The sequence below is a fragment of the Protopterus annectens genome, chromosome 12.part0 (genome assembly GCF_019279795.1).
Source record: "Protopterus annectens isolate FY-2018-M chromosome 12.part0, PAN1.0, whole genome shotgun sequence".
Taxonomy (NCBI): domain Eukaryota; kingdom Metazoa; phylum Chordata; order Ceratodontiformes; family Protopteridae; genus Protopterus; species Protopterus annectens.
The window spans coordinates 1,256,575,344-1,256,595,710 of NC_056746.1; the positions used below are offsets into that span (position 1 = coordinate 1,256,575,344).

General features: G+C 47.4%; 1 protein-coding gene across 4 annotated transcripts in view; it reads left to right on the forward strand.

Moving 5' to 3' along the window:
- ITCH (itchy E3 ubiquitin protein ligase) overlaps nucleotides 1-20,367 on the forward strand; it is a 2,580,358-nt gene that overhangs the window by 597,226 nt on the left and 1,962,765 nt on the right. For 2 of the 4 annotated variants that reach the window (XM_044090275.1, XM_044090276.1), the window contains exon 8: nucleotides 4,126-4,354. In XM_044090275.1, the coding sequence (XP_043946210.1) occupies nucleotides 4,126-4,354 (229 nt within the window). The remainder of the gene's footprint in view (nucleotides 1-4,125; nucleotides 4,355-20,367) is intronic. The other 2 variants (XM_044090277.1, XM_044090278.1) reach the window with 1 other exon arrangement.

Here is a 20,367-nt window from a genome sequence, read left to right on the forward strand (position 1 = left end):
GATGGATCAGATAATTTTTGGTGTCCTTGGATCCTAAGGAGTCTGATCAGACATTTTCTACTCCTTTGGATCTGAGGGTGAAGTTGGATCTTTGTGAGACCTCTTCTTTGAGGATTCCGAAGCAGAGGAAAGGAGGCTTCAGAGTTGAGGATTTTGTTTTAGTCTTGGTTTTTTGAGATTTTTGTATGGATATATCCTCTCCAGATGAGGGAAGGCAAAAGGCCTTTAAGAATGAGTTTATTCTTGCGTTTAACTGATGCTCTGGGGTTAAACCCGTGGCAAATGCAACAATTTTCTTGTAAGTGAAGTGGTCCTAAGCAATATACACATAGTGTGGGCATCTGATAAAGGCAACTTATGCCCAGACTTAGTACATTTTTAAAGCCTGCTGTTGCTTTATCCCGCCATACTGTCATGCCAATAGAAATCAAGAAAGGGAAAAAAAACTTATTTCTACTATGATTTTTTTTCAACAAAGACCAATAAAGGGGAAAGAACAGCTACCAACAATGTTATCTTTCCTTTGTACTACATTTTATGTAGCTTCTCTAACATTAGTATCAAGAGGTTCGCGAAAAGGATGTAAACTAAAACTTAGCAGAAAAGTAAAAAAGGAATGCGATAGGTAAGGGAAATGCTTAATCTAAATAGCGAAGAGAGAATTAAGTGAAGTTTTTATAAACTTATCTTAATATTGCTCGAGAGTGTTGGAAACCACGTCTTTCACTGAAAAGCTGCAAACAAGATCTGAGGTAACTGGGGTTGGTGCATTGTGGGTAAGAGAAGCTTGAGAATTCTTGGTTGCCACAAGCTTTATCAACAGCAGAGTCGGATCCAAGGGATTGGATCCAAATCCATCAGTATTGGATAGAATGAAAATTACATTAGGTCATACATTTGTACCTTCCATCAGTATGGTAAAGATGGAGCCTGTGTTGCTGTCTGAGCTTATGAACCTTTTAATCCAAAATAAAGGGTTCAGGTGTACAGTCTTTTTTGAGCTGTCTAAGGTTGGCAACTTAAGCAATTTAGCACTCATTCCATTTAGGAATTTTTTACAAGTATGTGTACACTATCTTGGTGAAGGTTGGGAAACCAAATGAAGTGAAATGTTATCTAGTTTGCATGGAAGAGTTTCTTTGTCTGGTGTGACAGGAGAGGGACTCAGGACCCAGTTCAAACCCGTTTCCATGATCCTCAAATACCTGTAAGATCAATGTTAATCTGGGTTGTATTACACTTCTCTGAATGAACATGTTTGCTATTCATGTTGCTTGCCCTGAGATTCCTCCCTTGTGTTCCCTGTTCCCATTCAGGGAGTACCTGAAGGAGATCTGTACTTGAGTCCCATTCAAAAAGGAATTTAGACCGGGTGTAGAAGGATAAAGCCCTGTCTGTGACCCAGATGACCAATGTTTGGTTAGCACCATAGAAGCCTGAAGAGTCAGGCAGGGGAGAACTGGCTTTAATTAAATATGGTGAGATGGAGACAACTTGGCCTGCCATGATAATGACACCTTTTGATGAGCCGGTGGTTGGCTGCAGACGAGGCTGAATAAACTCTAGTTGCTACTGGATTTTGTACACTGCTGCTTTGGGGATTCTGTCTGTCTGTCTCTGTCAGTCTCTGTCAGTCTCTGTCAGTCTCTGTCAGTCTCTGTCAGTCTCTGTCAGTCTCTGTCAGTCTCTGTCAGTCTCTGTCAGTCTCTGTCAGTCTCTGTCAGTCTCTGTCTGTCTCTGTCTGTCTCTGTCTGTCTCTGTCTGTCTGTCTCTGTCTGTCTCTGTCTGTCTGTCTCTGTCTGTCTCTGTCTGTCTGTCTCTGTCTGTCTGTCTCTGTCTGTCTGTCTCTGTCTGTCTCTGTCTGTCTCTGTCTGTCTCTGTCTGTCTCTGTCTGTCTCTGTCTGTCTCTGTCTGTCTCTGTCTGTCTGTCTCTGTCTGTCTCTGTCTGTCTCTGTCTGTCTCTGTCTCTGTCTGTCTCTGTCTGTCTGTCTGTCTGTCTGTCTGTCTGTCTCTGTCTGTCTGTCTGTCTCTGTCTGTCTCTGTCTGTCTGTCTGTCTGTCTGTCTGTCTCTGTCTGTCTGTCTGTCTGTCTCTGTCTGTCTGTCTGTCTGTCTGTCTGTCTGTCTGTCTGTCTCTGTCTGTCTGTCTCTGTCTGTCTGTCTGTCTGTCTGTCTGTCTGTCTGTCTGTCTGTCTCTATTTTGAGTTGGTGAACAAAGCAGGAAGGAAGGGGAGGACACCCTCCAGAACAATGCAGCCTGGCCTACCCACCTTTCCATACAGCTGGGGGGGGGGGTGGCCTGATTGGACTCCGTGTGGGATCCAGTTGGCTGTAGGGCTGTCCCTAGCCTAGGGATGTTGGATGCAAGTAATGGAGCCATCAAGCAGGGTCCTGTAGAAGTTGCGGTGGGTGAAGGCACTTACTACACCATGAAGTGTGAGTCATGTCCTTGAGTAGCAAGTATTACACTTTCACCCCTTGAAAAAGATTGCATCTTTGAACTGGCTGACCTGCAAAATTAACATTTTAGTGGCTCTTCAACTAGGAGGAGTTTGGAAGTATAGGCCCTTAATGAAAAACTTATAATCGTTCGCAGGGACAGGGTTACTTTGTGTACCAGCATTCTTTTATACCGACAGTAATAGTTGCCTAGAGTCAGGCCATTCACTTCTCATGTTTTTCCCCCTCCACCTGTCAAAAAAGGAAGAGGATTCCACACTCCCTGGATTTGTATAAGCAGTTGAGATAATTATACTTGGACACGGCAAAAGACAGAGAAATAGTCATTGTTTTTGTTCTTTACTAAAGGTATGTCTGTTTCCTGAACAGACTACCTCAAAATAGTTGGCTGATTTAATCTGTTTGTGTTGCTCCTTTCATGGCAAGAAGATAACGAAGCAGGTTAAGGGCCCATTCTGCTCGAACCATAGCAGCCACTCTGCTTTTCTTGGGGTCCGCACATTGCCTACTTGAGCCAGAGCAGAATTTGCCACTGCTAGCCTGCACGGGTTACTTCTGCCTGCACATTCTCAGGGTCAGCCACTCCTTGGACAATGAGCCTTGGTAGTCTTACTAAATTTAAAGACTACAGCAGTGAACCATGCTGTAAACACAGTGAATTGAATTGGGAATATACCATAATTGAAGATGTTTGCGTATGTTCCGTGCTGTAGTACTGTCTTGGTTCCTTCACTCCTCCTGTTCCTGTCCAGTGGACATCTGGTGGCTGGGTTGGGTATGCAGTCACTGCTGTTCCCTCTGTATTACCACCACAAGGTATCTTTCCTCTTTAGGTTGTCCTGTAACTTGAAAAGCACCTTTGGTGTGGGGGTCTTATTAGACTGCTGTAGAGGGTGGGCAGTCCTCTCCCTGTTTCACCTGTGTAGTTAGTACTTACCAGCTATAGTTTCCTGGGGGCAGCCAGGGCAATAAAGAAACAAAGATACTGCAGGAGTGTGTACCCTCTTTAATCTTATAACTTCCAGGTGAGAGATTGTCAGCCCTTCTTGGAGGAGGAAGGGTGAAAATCCCTGGAAGCCAAGACAGATTTTTGGGCCTTATGTAGCAATCCCAAATTTAAGGACACCTGCAACACTGAATATATGCAAACATGTACAGCTATACAAGTTCATAAAACTGCTTTTATATTCAGTACTGGCGGGCAAACAGCTGTTGTCTGTAAGTCGTGCATTGAAGGCATTCACTTTTAAAGTGGATAAAGTGTAATATTGGAAGCTGGTCTCTCTAAAAGCTGTCTGGTTGCATTTTGAAATCACATGGGGGTGGGGGATAAAAAAAAAAACGCTCATTACTACTAAGATTTCATTGTCTCGTGATCCATGATTAGATCTGTTACCTCTAAGTACCTCTTGATAAATGTGCCACCTTTCTTGGCCACCACTGTGATCACTGCTGATGTTTGTCAGTTTTTGAACTTGCAACATTTTAAAATATGTAGTGTTTAAACATTGTTCTTGTAGTTTTATTTCATAAATTTAAGAGATTTGTTTTTGTAGTGTTTAGTTTTGTAACTCATTTATGCACTGCATGTTTTTTTCACAAGCCACATATTTTTATGGCATTTGTAATGTGTATAAACATGCTTGATTTTTTTTCTTTTACTTTAGCAGTCTTTGCCAATGGTCCATCCACCTCCACTGAGAGCAGTGTGCCAAACACAGGCTCAAATTCTACAACACGTGCACCTTCACCTTATTCTGATGGAGCATCAACAACTGATTCTTCAGCAGCTGCAGCGGGAGTACTTGACCCTCCAGCAGTAGCGCCTAGACCACCAACAGATGTAAATGCCACACAGAGGCTTAGCACAGTAAACCAGGGCTCTCTTCCAGTAGGGTGAGTAAAATTAGCTGTTTAGCTGTGATGAAGAATATTCATCTGTAGTGGCTTGCATTGAATTTTTCTTCATTAATTTAGTGTTTTATTTGTTTCCTTTCATCCAATGAAAACTTTGCAGAGATACTGATAAAAGACCCAGGTTTGTTGGTGAATTCAGTAAACTTGTTTTTGTGGTAGGCAAGCAAATGGCAACCATTTGAAATGTCGGAACCTGCTTGAGCAAGCCCCAAAATGTGGAGACTGAATCGCCAAAAGATACGACTTGCATATAACAAGTCTGAGATGACATTTCTTGGAATATTCCCTTTTCCCTGAGGTATGGCTATCTTGGAGATGAGATGTATATATGTTTGGGGGTGCGGGTAGTGGCAAAAAAGTTTAAAGGAGGAAAGATTTCAGAGATTCACTCTTCTCCTGTGTTTTCAGTCTTTTTTTTTTTCAGCTTGTCTGCAATCTGCATTTCAGGTTCTCACATTTCAGTAGAGTGCCTAAGCAGAAGCAAAATAGTTCGAGATGCAGTGTTTTATTTTTTTCATAAGACAGTTCACTAGAAAAACCCAAAGTCAGACTGCTTGTAGATGTACTGCCTAAGGCAAAGTCCCCAAAGGCATACTTGTGGAATATTCAGGAAAAATCCATTGAAATATTTTTAAGTGGTTATGCCTAGGGTTGACACATTTTCAAATGCCCAAAGTGGAACTTTTTTTGGTAGAAAGGTGAGATTTTGCAGGACAAAACGTATACCTATGGTTAGTGCAAGGGGCGAACTTCATTTTTTGCTAAAATAAATTCTTATTCTTGTAGCGTGTGAGTTGCTTATGCTATTTCATGTAACAATTGTTTCAGATACAAAACAATCATTTTTATGTAGCTATTAAAGAAAACGTAGGAAATATTTTTGTCCTAAAAGCTGAGGGTATTTGCCATTTTTCAGTTTTCTTCGCAGGACACAACTGCACAAAGTAGGACTGTCCCTCCCAAAGAGGGACAGGTGGTAACCATAAATGTGAAGTTGTTCAGTCTCACCTTCATTCTTACTGATGGGTTTGGATACGAACATCGGCTCCGATTCAGCCAAATAGCAAAGCTCAAGGTCTCTTGACAGCTTGAGGCCAAGCCCTATCCCATAATGCACCACTAAATTCCCCAGATCTAGTTTGCCGCTGCAACTGATTGGATGTTCTTTACAGCTCTTGGCCGTTTCTTTGGATAAGTGTGATTTTCAAACAATTCTACCTTTTACTCTCTCTTATTGTAGTTTGTTTAGTACTAGCAGTGCTTGGCTTGTTGTCCGTTTGGACTTGTATCCAGTTGTATAGTTTTTTTCGTTAAGATACTTGGGCGTGGCCCTGTTATTTTAGTTGGCCTTTGGCCTTTTGTGATTAGTACATAGCTCTGTCCCAGCCTGGTTAGGCTTGCTGCGTTTTTTGCACTTTTCTTTATTAGCCAGTTAGGCTTTTGGCCATTTTCTTGGCCATTTTGTTTTCAGCCTTTGAGCCTTTTGCTTATGCTGTTAGCTGGTTAGGCTCTTAGTAGCAGTTATTGCTGCCACGTATAATAAGCTAGTTTCATAGCCGATGGGCTATATATATATATATATATATATATATATATATATATATATATATATTTGTTCTTGGATATAGCTGTTATTTGGACCAGAATGTCAGGGAAGGCTAAATCGGGATTTAAAAGGTGTCCCAAATGCAGTCAAAAAATGTCAATCACGGATTGTCGTTCCACATGTGTGTACTGTCTGAGTGAGGTACACTTGCAGGAAGTTTGCTCCATTTGCCATGGCTTTAGCTCCAGGGTTTTAGCCGAGAGAAAGAGTAAGTTGGTTGAAAGGAGCTTAATTAAATCGGCCTTCCAGACAGATTTTGGTTCTTCTTCCAGTCAGCCAAAACCAGCTTCTCCTGCATCATCATCTGGTTCAGCACCGAAGGGCTCTTTGGTCCCAAAGACATCTAAGAAGGCTACTGTCTCTGGTCCAGTACCATGGAAATCGACCGTTCAGGTTGCTGGTAGGAGCCTGTCCCCAGTTCTGGAACTGGTATCTCCTACCTTGAGGTCCCCGATCCGCTCCGTCAGTGGTATCCTCTCGGGCTTCCAGACTCTCCGATTCGGATGTGGACCGAGTGGTGCGGCGTTTGCAAAAATTCTGTTTCAGCTTCGGAACTGACAAAGTCCTCTCCTATTATTGCTCCTCCTCCGACTCACACCGAGACTTTGGAGCTGGAGGAAGCCAGTCGTTGGTGGAGCTGTCTGCGCCGACAGCTCCCCCTCTTGGGGAGTCGGCGCCGACAGCTCCCCCTCTTGGGGAGTCGGCGCCGACAGCTCCCCCTCTTGGGGAGTCGGCGCCGACAGCTCCCCCTCTTGGGGAGTCGGCGCCGACAGCTCCCCCTCTTGGGGAGTCGGCGCCGGCAGCTCCCCTCTTGGGAGTCGGCCGACAGCTCCCCCTCTTGGGGAGTCGGCGCCGACAGCTCCCCCTCTTGGGGAGTCGGCGCCGACAGCTCCCCCTCTTGGGAGTCGGCCGACAGCTCCCCTCTTGGGGAGTCGGCCGACAGCTCCCCTCTTGGGAGCCGGCGCCGACAGCTCCCCCTCTTGGGGAGTCGGCGCCGACAGCTCCCCCTCTTGGGGAGTCGGCGCCGACAGCTCCCCCTCTTGGGGAGTCGGCGCCGACAGCTCCCTCTTGGGGAGTCGGCCGACAGCTCCCCTCTTGGGGAGTCGGCCGACAGCTCCCCTCTTGGGGAGGGGGCCCCGACAGCTCCCCCTCTTGGGGAGTCGGCGCCGACAGCTCCCCCTCTTGGGGAGTCGGCGCCGACAGCTCCCCCTCTTGGGGAGTCGGCGCCGACAGCTCCCCCTCTTGGGGGGTCGGCGCCGGCAGCTCCCCCTCTTGGGGAGTCGGCGCCGACAGCTCCCCCTCTTGGGGAGTCGGCGCCGACAGCTCCCTCTTGGGAGTCGGCGCCGACAGCTCCCCCTCTTGGGGAGTCGGCGCCGACAGCTCCCCCTCTTGGTTAGGAGCCGGTGTTTTTTGTGCGGGAGGAGTCCTCCGAGTCTTTGGACCCGGGTGCTTCCTCGCATTGGACCCATGGGGCCTTCGATGCCATGAGGAGGGCTGAGGGCTTTGTCCCCGAGGACTTCCACAACCTCTTGTATGCCCACCTCCTCCCAAAAGGCACCTGCTTCTTCTCTGCTACCACATGTTCACTGTAAGCGTAGAGACCCAGAGCCTCAGGACGCCCCCTTGGGGGAAACCCTGCTCTTCCGAGACTTCCCAGAGATTCCCACTGAGGAGGTTCCTTGGAAGAGGGGTATGTAAGAGGAGACATCTAGATTCCCCTTAGGAATCCATCACATCGGACACCGATTTTGGAGGAATCTGAAGGGTCGCCAAGGTCCCCCTCTGAGGATATCTCCTTCGGGGATATTCTTGAGATCCTTAAGCAGAGCGGGGACTGGAAGCCTCAAAACCCTACCGAGGACAAATCGGTGCTCCTGAAGGCTTTTGGGTCCTGACTCTCCACCTCTTGGACGTCTCCGCCCTTTGATGAGTTAATGGATCTTTTATCTAAAAGGGCGTGGGAGTCACCAGATTTTATGGAGCCTGTTCTAGAAGGCCAAACAAGTATAAATCAGTACCCCATGACAAGGCCTTTTTATGTAAACCCCTACCTGTTGATGCCATGGTGGTGGCAGCAGCCACTAAAAAAGAGATGTCGAAGACTTCTACAGCTGTCCATCCTCCTAATTGAGAGTCTAGGATAATGGACAGATTCGGGAAGTGCATGTTCAGTTCTACGACCTTTGCACTTCGGTCATTGAACTACCTGACCCACTTCACATGTCTACAAAGAGATCTCCTCAAGGAGCTTGGAGATGCTCTCCAGGGTGCAGTAGCCAACTTGGTGGCAGACAAGGTGACGTCTCAGCTTGCTACCCCCAATTCCATTGTAAACTCGTCCATACGCCTCGTGTCTTATGCAGCTGATGGAACGAGTAGGGCTGCGGGTACAGGAATTGCTCTGCCGAGACGTTCCTGGATGCGCTTATGTTCTTTTGCGGAACCCTTTAAGTCGTTTGTGAATGCCCCTTTCGATGGTTTCTCCTTATTTGGACCAAAAGTAAAAAAAGACCCTCACCAGATGTGAGCAAGACAGTAAGACACTGTCTGCCATTGGAGTCCTTTTTTCTACCTGTACTAGACCTCATCCCAAAGGTCAACAGGGTGGGAAAATGTTGTTCCTTAAGACCCAAGGAGCCTTTCCGAACTCTCAAGATGAAGCCTCCGCCAGGGGCAGAGGGGGGGGGGCAATGGTGGAAGACTATGCCCACGTGGCAGAGGGGGTCCGCAGAACCAGGGTGACGGGGATCAGTTTCTTGGGAAACCCTATCAGCCCTCCTTAAATGAGGCCCGACTGTCCTGCTCTGGAGGCAGTTGGGGGACATTTTCTTTGTACCTAGGCGCCTGGCTAAATATCTCAGAAGACCAGTGGGTAGAAAACGTTATATCCAGGGGATATTCCATCCTCTTTCACTTTTACCCCAGACCAACAAAAGGGAATCCCAGACGTTCCACCCAGTCTACGGGATGTAGCATCTGTAGAGGTCCAGAAATTATTGCAAAAAAAGTGTCATCCAGCCAGTCCCAGCAGACCAGCAAGGATCTGGAACTTACTCAAGATTCGTTTTGGTACCAAAGAAGATGAGACTGGAGGGCCTATTCTGGACCTCAGCAGGCTCAACAAATATGTGGTGAAGACTAAGTTCCGGATGGTCACGCTACAGTCCATTCTCCCATTCCTAGGGAAGGACGATTGGATGGGCTCTATAGATCTCCAGGATGCGTACTACCATATCAAAATGGCAAGGCCATCCAGGGATCATCTGCGCTTCCGGCTGTGAGCCAGTCCTTTCCAGTTTCGGGCTCTGCCCTTTGGTCTCAGTACAGCCCCCAGAGTGTTCACCAAATGCATGACAGTGGTCATATCTCACTTGAGACATTCAGGAATCCATGTTTTTCCTTACTTGGATGACTGGCTCCTTACCACTTCCATCAGGCATCAGCTTATTCGGGCAAGGGACACTACCAGGGATCTTTGTTCACAGCTGGGCATTACGATAAATTTAGAGAAATCTGCCTTATTGCCATCGCAGCGTACATTCTTTATAGGCGCAGATTTAGATACAGTCAGCATGTCCCTGAAGCTCCCTCCCGAAAGAGTGCTTGTCCTTCAGCAACAAATTGTGGATCTCCTATCCAAACGAAAAGCACCAGCATCACAGATTCTCAAACTGCTTGGCACTGTGACAGCAGCGATTTATTGCAATACCCCTTGTGAGATCTCGCATGCAAATTCTTCAATGGCTAAAATTCACACAATGGACATTTCAGGAATTACCCTTGAACCATATAGTGCTGATTACTGACACTTGCAAGAACGACCTTTGCTGGTGGCTTATTTCGGAGACTGTGACTATGGGCTGCCCTTTTGTTCTCCCCTCTCCACAACAGTAACCACAGACGCCTCCCTGATCGGGTGGGGTGGGGGGGCATTATCAGGGATGGACAGCCCAAGGTACTTGGCAGGCTCACGAGACTCATTTGCACATAAACGTCCTGGAGATGAGACCAGTTCTTATAGCGTTGCAAACCTTTCAAGACACTCTTCCCCTCAGAACAATTGCAGTACAGTCGGGCAACATGTCCCATGGTCTGGTACGTAAACAAGGAGGGAACAAATCCTACCCCCTGTGTCAAGAGGCTCTGAGATTATGGAATTGGGCGGAGTCCACCCAGCATTTTCTGATTGCAGTGCACATCCCGGGGAAATCCAATGTAATAGCGGACAGATTCAGCAGAGCTATTCTGCTGCCTCATGAGTGGTCTTTCAAGAATGAAATAGCAGAAATGATTTTCCACAGATGGGTCCAGCCTTGCTGTGACCTTTTTGCCACCTCTACAAACACAAGTGCAGCAACTACTTTGCCCTGATCCCTCAACAGGGTCAGCTACCGAGGGACGCTCCGGAGTCCACGATTGACCTCCGGGACTCCTTTATGCTTTTCCCCCTTCCCGCTGATTCCCAAAGTATTGCAGAAAGCCAGTTTCCTGGGCAGGACACTTGTCTTATTGCCCCATACTGGCCTCGTCAAATTTGGTTTCCCTTTTCCGAAGCCTCATCTACTAGAGAATTCCCAGAATAGTCAGGTTCCAGAATTTATCAGAAGCGCGGCATATCCTTTTGTCATCACACATCATCTACTAGGAAGCTTTTTACCTCAGTAAGTGGAAAAGGTTTTCCATCTGGGCACAGCAGGATAATATTGACCCTTTCCAGGCATCTATAGCAGATATATTGGAATTCCTAGCTAAACTATTCAATAAAGGAGCTGCAGCAGCAACCATTCGAGTCCAACTTGCTGCTATTTCTAATTTTCATTTAGGTGTAGCTGAAAATGGTATGTCTCATAAGCTGGCTAAGGCTTTTTTGAAAGGTACGATGCACTTAAAACCACCGATCAGATTTCCCACTACTCCCTGGAACTTAAATCTAATCTTGTCCAAAATTATTCTTCCACCTTTTGAACCTGCCTCTTCTTGTGAGCTGAAGTATCTTTCATGGAAGACCATATTCTTGGTGGCTATTGCATCAGCACGTAGAATTTCAGAGTTGCAAGCCCTTTCCATCAAACTGCCTTGCCTAATATTTCATAAAGATATGGTTTCCCTCAGGACGAATCCATCGATGTTATGTAGTCCAATCTCGCCTACATTCTTACCTGTGGGTTCGGAGCCGAATGTCTGCTCTGACTCGGCCGAACTTTTTTAGCTCGAAGTCTTTCTATTGGCTGCGCTAAGAGGTATCCCATGCTGCACTGCTCTTTATCCCCAGATTTCGTTTGCCGCTCGTGTAGCTCTGACGTGGTCTCACTCTTGGCTGTGGCTAAGTACCCTTTTTCTTCTTTATCAGAGAAGTTTTTGCAGAAAAGCCATTTTAATAGCTATTATGTGTTCTTGTCTTGTCTTGTGGAAAAGTTGTGTTTTTGATAGTTTTTTTCTGTGGTATCCCACCAGCTGTTTACAACGGGCTAGCCCTGTTTTCAATTAGAGGACCTAGTCTGTCCCCTTGCTTTCCTTGTGTCATAAAAGTTTACCGGGACTAAAAAACATTTAAATTAGAGGTATTAGTCCTTCCCCTCTTGTTTGTCTAAGGATCATTTAACTCAGAGATCTTGTGGTAATCTGTTTGTTGTAGGCTTTTCCCGCCTTGACTGTTTGACCGTTGGTCCATTTATTCAGTGGTTAATTGTTGTTGGTTAACTATGTCCAAAGATACTAAGGAGCACAAGCCCTTGGGCTTCAAGAAATACTCTAGGTGCAGTTATAAAATGTCCATTACCGATGGACACTCTGTCTGTGTGTATTGTTTGGGAGCGATTCATCTCCATGAGTCGTGCAGCTTCTGTCATACCTTTAGTCTGCGAGTTCTTCAGGAAAGGAAGAATACGTTGATTTTGAAGGGACTTCTGAAACCCTCCTTCGAGGAGGGTCTGGAGAGTGCTTCCAGCTCTAAGGCAAAATCCCCTAAATCAAAAAAGAGATCTCCGGCTCCATCAGTCTCCTCGGAGCCATCGGAGAAAATAGCAAAGTCTGCTTCGACATCCTTGGCTCCATTGTCCCCGGGGCTGCAGGAAGTGTCAGTTATTATGGAACCTGCTTCGGCTCCAATCTTCTTGGAACCTGTTCGGAGCCGATCGCCTAGCATTAGACCAGTATCCCCTCCTCGCAGGTCCCCTTCAGAGAGGAGGTCTCGATCTCCTTCTCTATCCTCCAAATCTTCCAGGACCTTATCTGATGTGGATGTCGATAGAGTGGTGCAGAGACTCCTTCAGTCACCAGTTCTGGCAAAATTGTTCTCAGCTCCAACCCAGTCGGCTCCGGAGCCGGTCCCTCAACCTGCTTCAATACTTCCTCCTCTGAGCACATCTCAGCTTTTGGAGCTGGAGTGCTCTGCTCCGACAGCCCCTCCTGGCTTATTGGTGCCAACGTAGTCTCCGACCCAGTCGGCGCCTTCCACGGGGTTCAGGACTCAGGATTCTTCGGTCGGACTCGAGGGAGAGGCTTCGGGACACCTCTCTGCTCCTAGTCTCCCTCTTGGTGCTTCGGTGTGGGGAAGTTTAACTCCTGTCGTGGCTTCGGAGGCTCATCATTCTTCGGACTCTGGAGAACCAGCCTTCGAGGCTATGTGGAGTGCGCTGGCCGGGTCGTCAGCAGCATCATGCGGGTTGGTCATTCTGTCCCCTACTACACCGGTGCAGGTATCTGATCACCATCTATCTCTAGACAGCAGAGCACCAAGGCCTCAGGGTACCCCCATGAGTGGTCCCCACATTTCTGAGGGCCCCTCAGAGTTTTTGCCCGAGGAGCCACCCAGAAAGAAGACGTGCAAGAGGAAGCACATAGATTCCCAGGATGAGTCTCTCACATCAGACACCGACCTCGAGGAATCTGAGGGGTCCCCTAAGTTATCCTCTGAGGATGTTTCTTTCTCTGACATCCTAGAGATTTTGAAACAGAGGTGACTGGCCATCCAAAGCCTCCGAGGAGGAGTCTGTCCTCCTGAAGGCCTTTGGTGCTCAGCCCTCTGCCTATTCGGTTATCTCCACCCTTTGACGGGCTTCTGGATTTGGTTTGTCGAAGGGTGTTGGAAACTCCTGACTCTGGGGAACCAGTCCCCAGGAGACACAATAAATTTGTGTCTGCTCCTCCTGATAAGGAATTTTTGTCCAAGGGAGTCCCTGTGGATGGCCATGGTGGTGGCAGCTGCCACTCGGAAGGAATTAACCGAGACTTCTTCCACCGTCCATACCCCTAACAAGAAGTCTAGGACCATGGACCAGTACGGGAAGCGTACTTTTTCTTCAGCGACCTTTACCTTATGGTCACTGAACTATTTATCACACTTTACACTGCTCCAGAGAGATCTCCTCAAGGAGCTTGGAGATGCTCTCACAGGTAACGTTTCTGAGGCAGTGGCCCAGATGGTCAATGCTCAGATGTCTACCCTCAATTCCATTGCACACTCCTTCATGAGGCTAATCTCCTATGCAACGAAGGAGCGAGTAGGCAGCAAGTTCAAGAGTTGCTCTTAGGAGCAGGCCTGGATACGCCTTTGTCATTTCGCGGAGGCCTTAGTTTTCATTCACTGACGCCCCTTTTGATGGTTCCTCTTTGTTCGGAACCAAGGTGAAAGACACTCTCACCAGGTGCTAGCAGGAGGGAAAAACTCTGTCTGCCGTAGGAGTCCGTTTTCCTTTCCTCTAGGTTTTATCCCAAGGCCCAGAGGGGTGGCAAAATGTGATTCAGGAAATCAGATTTTTTCCCGGTGCACAAGGTGAGCCCCCCTCCAGGGGCAGGGGAGGGGGTGGTTATTCAGGGAGATGCTGCCTTAGGGGCAGAGGAGGCCCCCGCAACTCGGGAGACCACGATTCCTATCGTGGTTCTCCCTACCGCCGCTCCTGATGGGAGGCCCGACTGTGCATTTCCGAAGCCAGTCAGGGGTCAAATCTCATTATACCCGGAGGCCTGGCAAGACATCACCCAGGACCAATGGGTTCTACGAATAATTTCCGGAGGATATGTCATCCCATTCTCGTCAAATCCCCCTCCAATCAAGAAAATCCCGGATGTTCCACCCAGTCAAAGGGATTATGCAGCTTTAGAAGTTTCAGAGCTGCTAGAAAAAGGAGCCATCCAACATGTCCCCTCAGACCAGATCGGATTAGGGACTTACTCCAGATCCTTTTTGGTGCCGAAAAGGACAGGGGACCTGAGACCCATATTGGATCTCAGTCAGTTGAACACCCATGTGCAAAAGTCCAAGTTCCGAATGGTCACATTGCAGTCTATTCTCCCATTGTTGGGAAAAGTGTGGATGTGCTCCATCGACCTCAAGGATGCTTCCTACCACATAAAGATGGACAGGCCCATCCAGAAGTCACCTACGCTTCCGGCTGGTAGCCAGTCATTTTCAGTTTCGAGCCCTGCCCTTTGGTCTCACCATAGTTCCCAGGGGCTCACTTGAGACATCAGGGATTCCAAGTGTTTCTGTATCTGGATGACTGGCTCCTTACTGCCACCACCAGGCATCTACTATTTCAGTATCAAAAAAAGAAAAGAAAAACCACGCTGGAACCAGGTACTCTTAAAGTTAGCGCTCAGACCAGGGACGCTGCTATCAACCTATGTCAACAGTTTGGCATCACATTGAACTGGGAAAAATCTGCCTTGTTGCCCTCACAGCATGTCACTTTTATAGGCGCCGAACTAGACACCATCCTCATGCGGGCGTTTCTACCACAGGAAAGAATGAGTCCTACAACAACAAGTTCACGCCTTGCTTCCTGTGAGAAGAGCGAAGGCAAGATGGGTCCTCCAACTCTTGGGGACAATGGCTGCTACGATTGTTAGTCCCTCTGGCAAGGTTACATACGAGACTCCTTCAGTGACTATTCTTTGCCCAGTGGTCTCTTCAACATCTTCCACTTTCTCACCCTATTCTACTCGCCGACTGGTGCAAACAGGATCTTAGTTGGTGGCTTTGCACCGACAAACTGAATGCAGGAAAGCCCTTCGTCCCTGCGCTCCCGGTTGCCACAGTGACCACGGATGCCTCCCAGATGGGGTGGGGGACATTATCTAGGCAGGACAGTCCAAGGCACGTGGCAAGAGCGTGAGATGCTTTTGCGTGTCAATGTCCTGGAGATGAGAGCTGTGCTACTAGCGTTGCAAGCATTTCAGAGTTTTCTTCCTCTCGGGACTATTGCAATCCACTCAGGCAATATGTCAGTGGTGTGGTAATTGAACAAGCAGGGAGGAACCAAGTCTTATCCCCTTTGCAGAGAGGCCATGCGAGTATGGCAGTGGGCAGTGTCTTCCCAACGTTTTCTGGTAGCAACTCACATTCCGGGGAAGCCCATTGTGATAGCAGACAGGCTAAGCAGAGCTATTCTGATGCCTTACGAGTTGGTCCCTGAACTGTCAAGTTGCAGAACAGATCTTCTGCAGGTGGGGGTCAGCCTTGCTGTGACTTTTTTGCCAGCCCCCTCAATGCCAAATGCAGCAGCTACTTAATGTTGATCCCCCCTCAGGGGGAATCACCCAGGGACGCTCTTGTCCACGATTGGCCCTCCAGCCTACTATATGCCTTCCCTCCGGTCCCCTTGGTGTCAAAGGTTATTCAGAAAGCGCAATCCTTGGGAAGCAAAATGATTCTGATTGCACCACACTGGCCTCGTCAAATTTGGTTCCCCTTTCTCCATCCCTGTCTCATGGATGGTCCTTGGATTCTGGAACCACAACCAGACTTACTGACACACGTCAGGGCAGCTCCATCCCCCTCTTCAAACCGTCTGGTTGACAGCCTGGCTACTCCACTTCTGTCATTAGTTAGGCTTCATCATTTTTCACTGGGGGTGGTTCATATTTTATCTTCCTCTCATAAGCCCTCGACCAGGAAAATTTATTACAGCAAATGGAAGAGGTTTTCAATCTGGGCGCATGCCAAAAAGATTGACCCTTACGCAGCTCCAATTTTGTCTGTATTGGAGTTCTTGTCTATGCTTTTTAACCAGGGTTCAGCGGCCGCAACCATTAAAGTCCAATTCTACCTTTTATGTTGCAGACGAGCCTAGCCTGATGGCACATAGACTCTGTAAGGCTTTCCTGAAGGCACTTTACTTCGTCCTCCGGTATCGGAACCTGATGTTCATCGTGTTTCACTGTTGCAGTCATTACAGTTGGGCTATCCTGCTGGCAGGCCACCCGCAGTCGGCCTGAATTCCAAAGTCCTGGTCCGGCGTCTGTTGCTGTCGCCTCTTCCCTGACGTCAGTGCACCAGGGGTATATGAGATGCAGCCGATGCCATTTTCTTCAGTCTTTCTTGCCGCGCAGTGCCCGAAGCAAAAGCAGTTTGCAAGTGCCTGTCGGCCGACTCCTGAGATTTTCGACGTTGCTAGTTGTCGGTTTTGTGCTAGATTTAACCAACGCACTATTAAGCGTTGGTACGATTTTGCATTTCATTACTCTGGCTGAAGGTTTAACTATATAATGCCGTCGGAACAGCCGACCGGAGTTCATAAAAAGCGCAAGGAAAAAGAAGAGGACAGGCATCTGAGGTCCAAAACTGACAAAGCCTCTTTCTAGGCCAGTCGCCGGTTCTCAGTGAGGTGCTTTCTCAGCCCCTGACACCCGCTACCTCAGAGCCACAGGCTGCCTCCGACTCCCACATGGAGACAACTGGGCCTCTGGATATTCAAGGTATTGGGCCTTCGGAAACTAATCCGTCAGATGGGTCCGGAGCCGCTGAGCGGGCATCTGCTTCTGAGGGTGTTTTCAGACCTACACAGCTTTATATCAAGCCAACTTCAGCATCCAAGACAGACTAAAACAGCTTTAAAGACAAGGAAACAAGTACAGCATTCTCCAGGGCTGACTTCCATGCCTAAGAAACAGATGCTCAAAATGGCCGAAGACCTAATTACTTTGATCAGGGGTTCCCATCCCCCTCCTGTTAAGAGGCTGAGGCAAGACACTGAATATGATTCATCTGATCAGGTTTCCATTTCCTCTGACTCCTCTTCAGAACAGGGACACACTCTTCCTCTCTATGAGCATTCTGATGCTGAAGAATCTATTTCTTCAGCTTCTCCTCCTGAGGACTATTCCTTTGGGGAAACCCTGCATACCACGAGGGGGCATTTCCACTGGGAGAGCCAAGATTACTCAGAATCTAAGTAAAGGCTCAGAGACTTTCTTCTACCTCAGCACAGACCTCTTGCTATTCCACCTGTTCTAGACATTGTAGATTATGTATTTTCATAGTCCGGACTGTCTCCCGACTCTTTACCTCCTGCACCTGTTAAGCCAGACAGATACTACAGGGTTCCAGATTCTGATAAATTTCTATATAAAAACCCTGCTGCTGACCCAGAAACTATATCTCAGGGTCCCAAAGGGGTCAAGGCCTCTACTGCAAAAAACCCAGTCCCCTCAGATAGGGATTCAAGGGCACTGGACAGATGGAGGGAAAAAAGTTTACACTTCTGCTACCTTGGCTGTAAGGGCTTTAAATTGTCAGTTTCATATGCTTAAGTATCAGCAATACTTAATGTCACTGCTAAAACAGAAACGGTTTACAATTTCTGAATGTTCTGAGAACAAGGAAATGCAGGATTTATTGCATGCAACTGAACAAGTGGGAAAGCATACTTTGCAATGTGGTTTTGATTCACTGGAGGCCTCTTGCAGGGCCGCTGTTACAGGATCTGTCATTAGAAGGCATGCTTGGTTAAAGGAACAGAATCTGCCTGATCATGTAAAAGCAAAATTATTGGATGCTCCATTACAGCATGATACTTTGGTGTTAAGGCAGAAGAGGTATTGAAGAAAATGGAGGATAAAGCTTAAATATATGCATACAGTAAAGGATTTCTTACAGGTACAGCCACCCAGATTTAGCAGGAACTGGCCTTCTAAAAATTGGTCCTTTCCAGTGTCAGGCAGGCCACAAAGAGGCAGATACAGACGCCCTAGAGGCAGACAACAGCCCCAGGGCTCATACAGGCCCAAACAATGGGGTGCTTCTACCTCCAAAAGCGGAGAAGACAAATCACAGCCATATAGGAAACAGTCCCAATGACTTCCCTCTGCCAATGCCAAGCACTTATCTTTTGGCAGCACCCTTAGGAGGAAAGCTAGCACTTTTTTCACAAAATTGGCACATGATCACCCAGGACAAATGGGTCTTAAATATAGTCTCTCAGGGCTACAGGATGTTCATCATGTTTCACTGTTATCCTGCTGGCAGGCTACCCGCAGTCTGCCTGAATTCTAAAGTCCTGGTCCGGCGACTGTTGTTGTCGCCTCTTCCCTGACGTCAGTGTGGCAGTGGTGTAAAAGATGCACCCGACACCATTTTCTTCAATCTTTCTTGCCGCGCGGTGCCCGAAGCAAAAGCAGTTTGCAAGTGCCGGTCGGCCGACTCCTGAGATTATTGAAATTGAGTATCAGATCCGAAGTCTTCTATAAAGCTAAGTACCCTGTTGGGGAAACTTTTTTCTTGCTCCAGACCGATGTCAGAAAAAGTTAATAATTGTATTTCTTGTGGGAAGCAAATACCTCATAAGGATTTTCACTCTTACTGTATTCCTTGCCTAGGCCCTGACCACGACGTTGCTAGTTGTAGGTTTTGTGCTAGATTTAACCAACGCACTATTAAGCATCGGTACGATTTTCCATTTCATTACTTTGGCCGAAGGTTTAACTATATAATGCCGTCGGAGCAACTGACGACCGGAATTCATAAAAAGCGCAAGGAGAAAGCAAAGAACAGGCATCTGAGGTCCAAAACCGACAAAGCCTCTTCTAGGCCAGTCGCCGGTTCGCTGGTGCTCAGTGAGGCGCTTTCGCAGCCCCCGACTCCCACTACCTTAGAGCCACAGGCCGCCTCCGACTCCCACGTGGAGACAGCTAGGCCTCTGGGTACTCAAGGTATTGGCCCTTTGGAAACTAATCCCTCAGATGAGTCCGGAGCCGCTGAGCAGGCATCGGCTTCTGAGGGTGTTTTCAGACCTACATAACTTTATATCAAGCCTACTTCAGCATCCAAGACAAAGTCTAAAGCAGTTTTAAAGACAAGGAAACAAGTACAGCATTCTCCAGGACAGGCTTCTATGCCTAAGAAACAGATGCTCAAAATGGCCGAAGACCTAATTACTTTGATCAGGGGTTCCCATCCCCCTCCTGATAAGAGACCTAGGCAAGATACTGAATATGATTCCTCTGATCAGGTTTCCATTTCCTCTGATTCCTCTTCAGAACAGGGATATTATATTCCTCCTTATGAGGATTCTGATGCTGAAGAATCTATTCCTTCAGTTTTTCCTCCTGAGGATTACTCATTTGGGGAAACCCTGCATACCATGAGGGAGCATTTCCACTGGGAGAGCCAAGATTATTCAGATTCTAAGAAAAGGCTTAGAGACTTTCTTCTACCTCAGCACAGACCTCTTGCAATTCCACCTATTCTAGACATTGTAGATGTATTTTCAGAGTCCGGCCTGTCTCCTGACTCTCTACCTCCTGCACCTGTTAAGCCGGACAGATACTACAGGGTTCCAGATTCTCATAAATTTCTATATAAAAACCCTGCTGCTGACCCAGACTCTATCTCTCAGGGTCCCAAAGGGATCAAGGCTGCTACTGCTAAAAACCCTGTCCCCTCAGACCGATTCAAGGGCACTGGACAGATGGGGGGGGAAAAGTCTACACTTCTGCTACCTTGGCTGTAAGGGCTTTAAATGGTCAGTTCCATATGCTCAAATATCAGCAATACTTAATGTTTTTGTTAAAACAGAAAATGTTGACAAATTCTGAATGTTCTGAGAACAAAGATTTGCAGGATTTATTGCATGCAGCTGAACAAGTGGGAAAGCATACTTTGCAATGTGGTTATGATTCACTAGATGCCTCTTGCAAGGCTGCTGTAACGGGTTCTGTTATTAGAAGGCATGCTTGGTTAAAGGAACATACTCTGCCTGATCATGCTAAAGCAAAATTATTGGATGCTCCATTACAGCATGATACTTTGTTTGGTGTTAAGGCTGAAGAGGTGTTGAAGAAAATGGAGGATCAAGCTAAATCTATGCAGACAGTGAAGGATTTCTTACAGGTACAGCACCCAGATTTAGCAGGAACTGGCCTTCTAAGAAATGGTCCTTTCCAGTCTCAGACAGGCCACAAAGAGGCAGATACAGATGCCCTAGAGGCAGGCAACAGCCCCAGGGCTCATACAGGCCCAAAGAATGGCATGCTTCTACCTCCAAAAGCGGAGAAGACAAATCACAGCCATATAGGAAACGGTCCCAATGACTTCCCTCTGCCAATGCCAAGCATTTCTCTCTTGCCAGCACCCTTAGGGGGAAAGCTAGCACTTTTTTCACAAAAT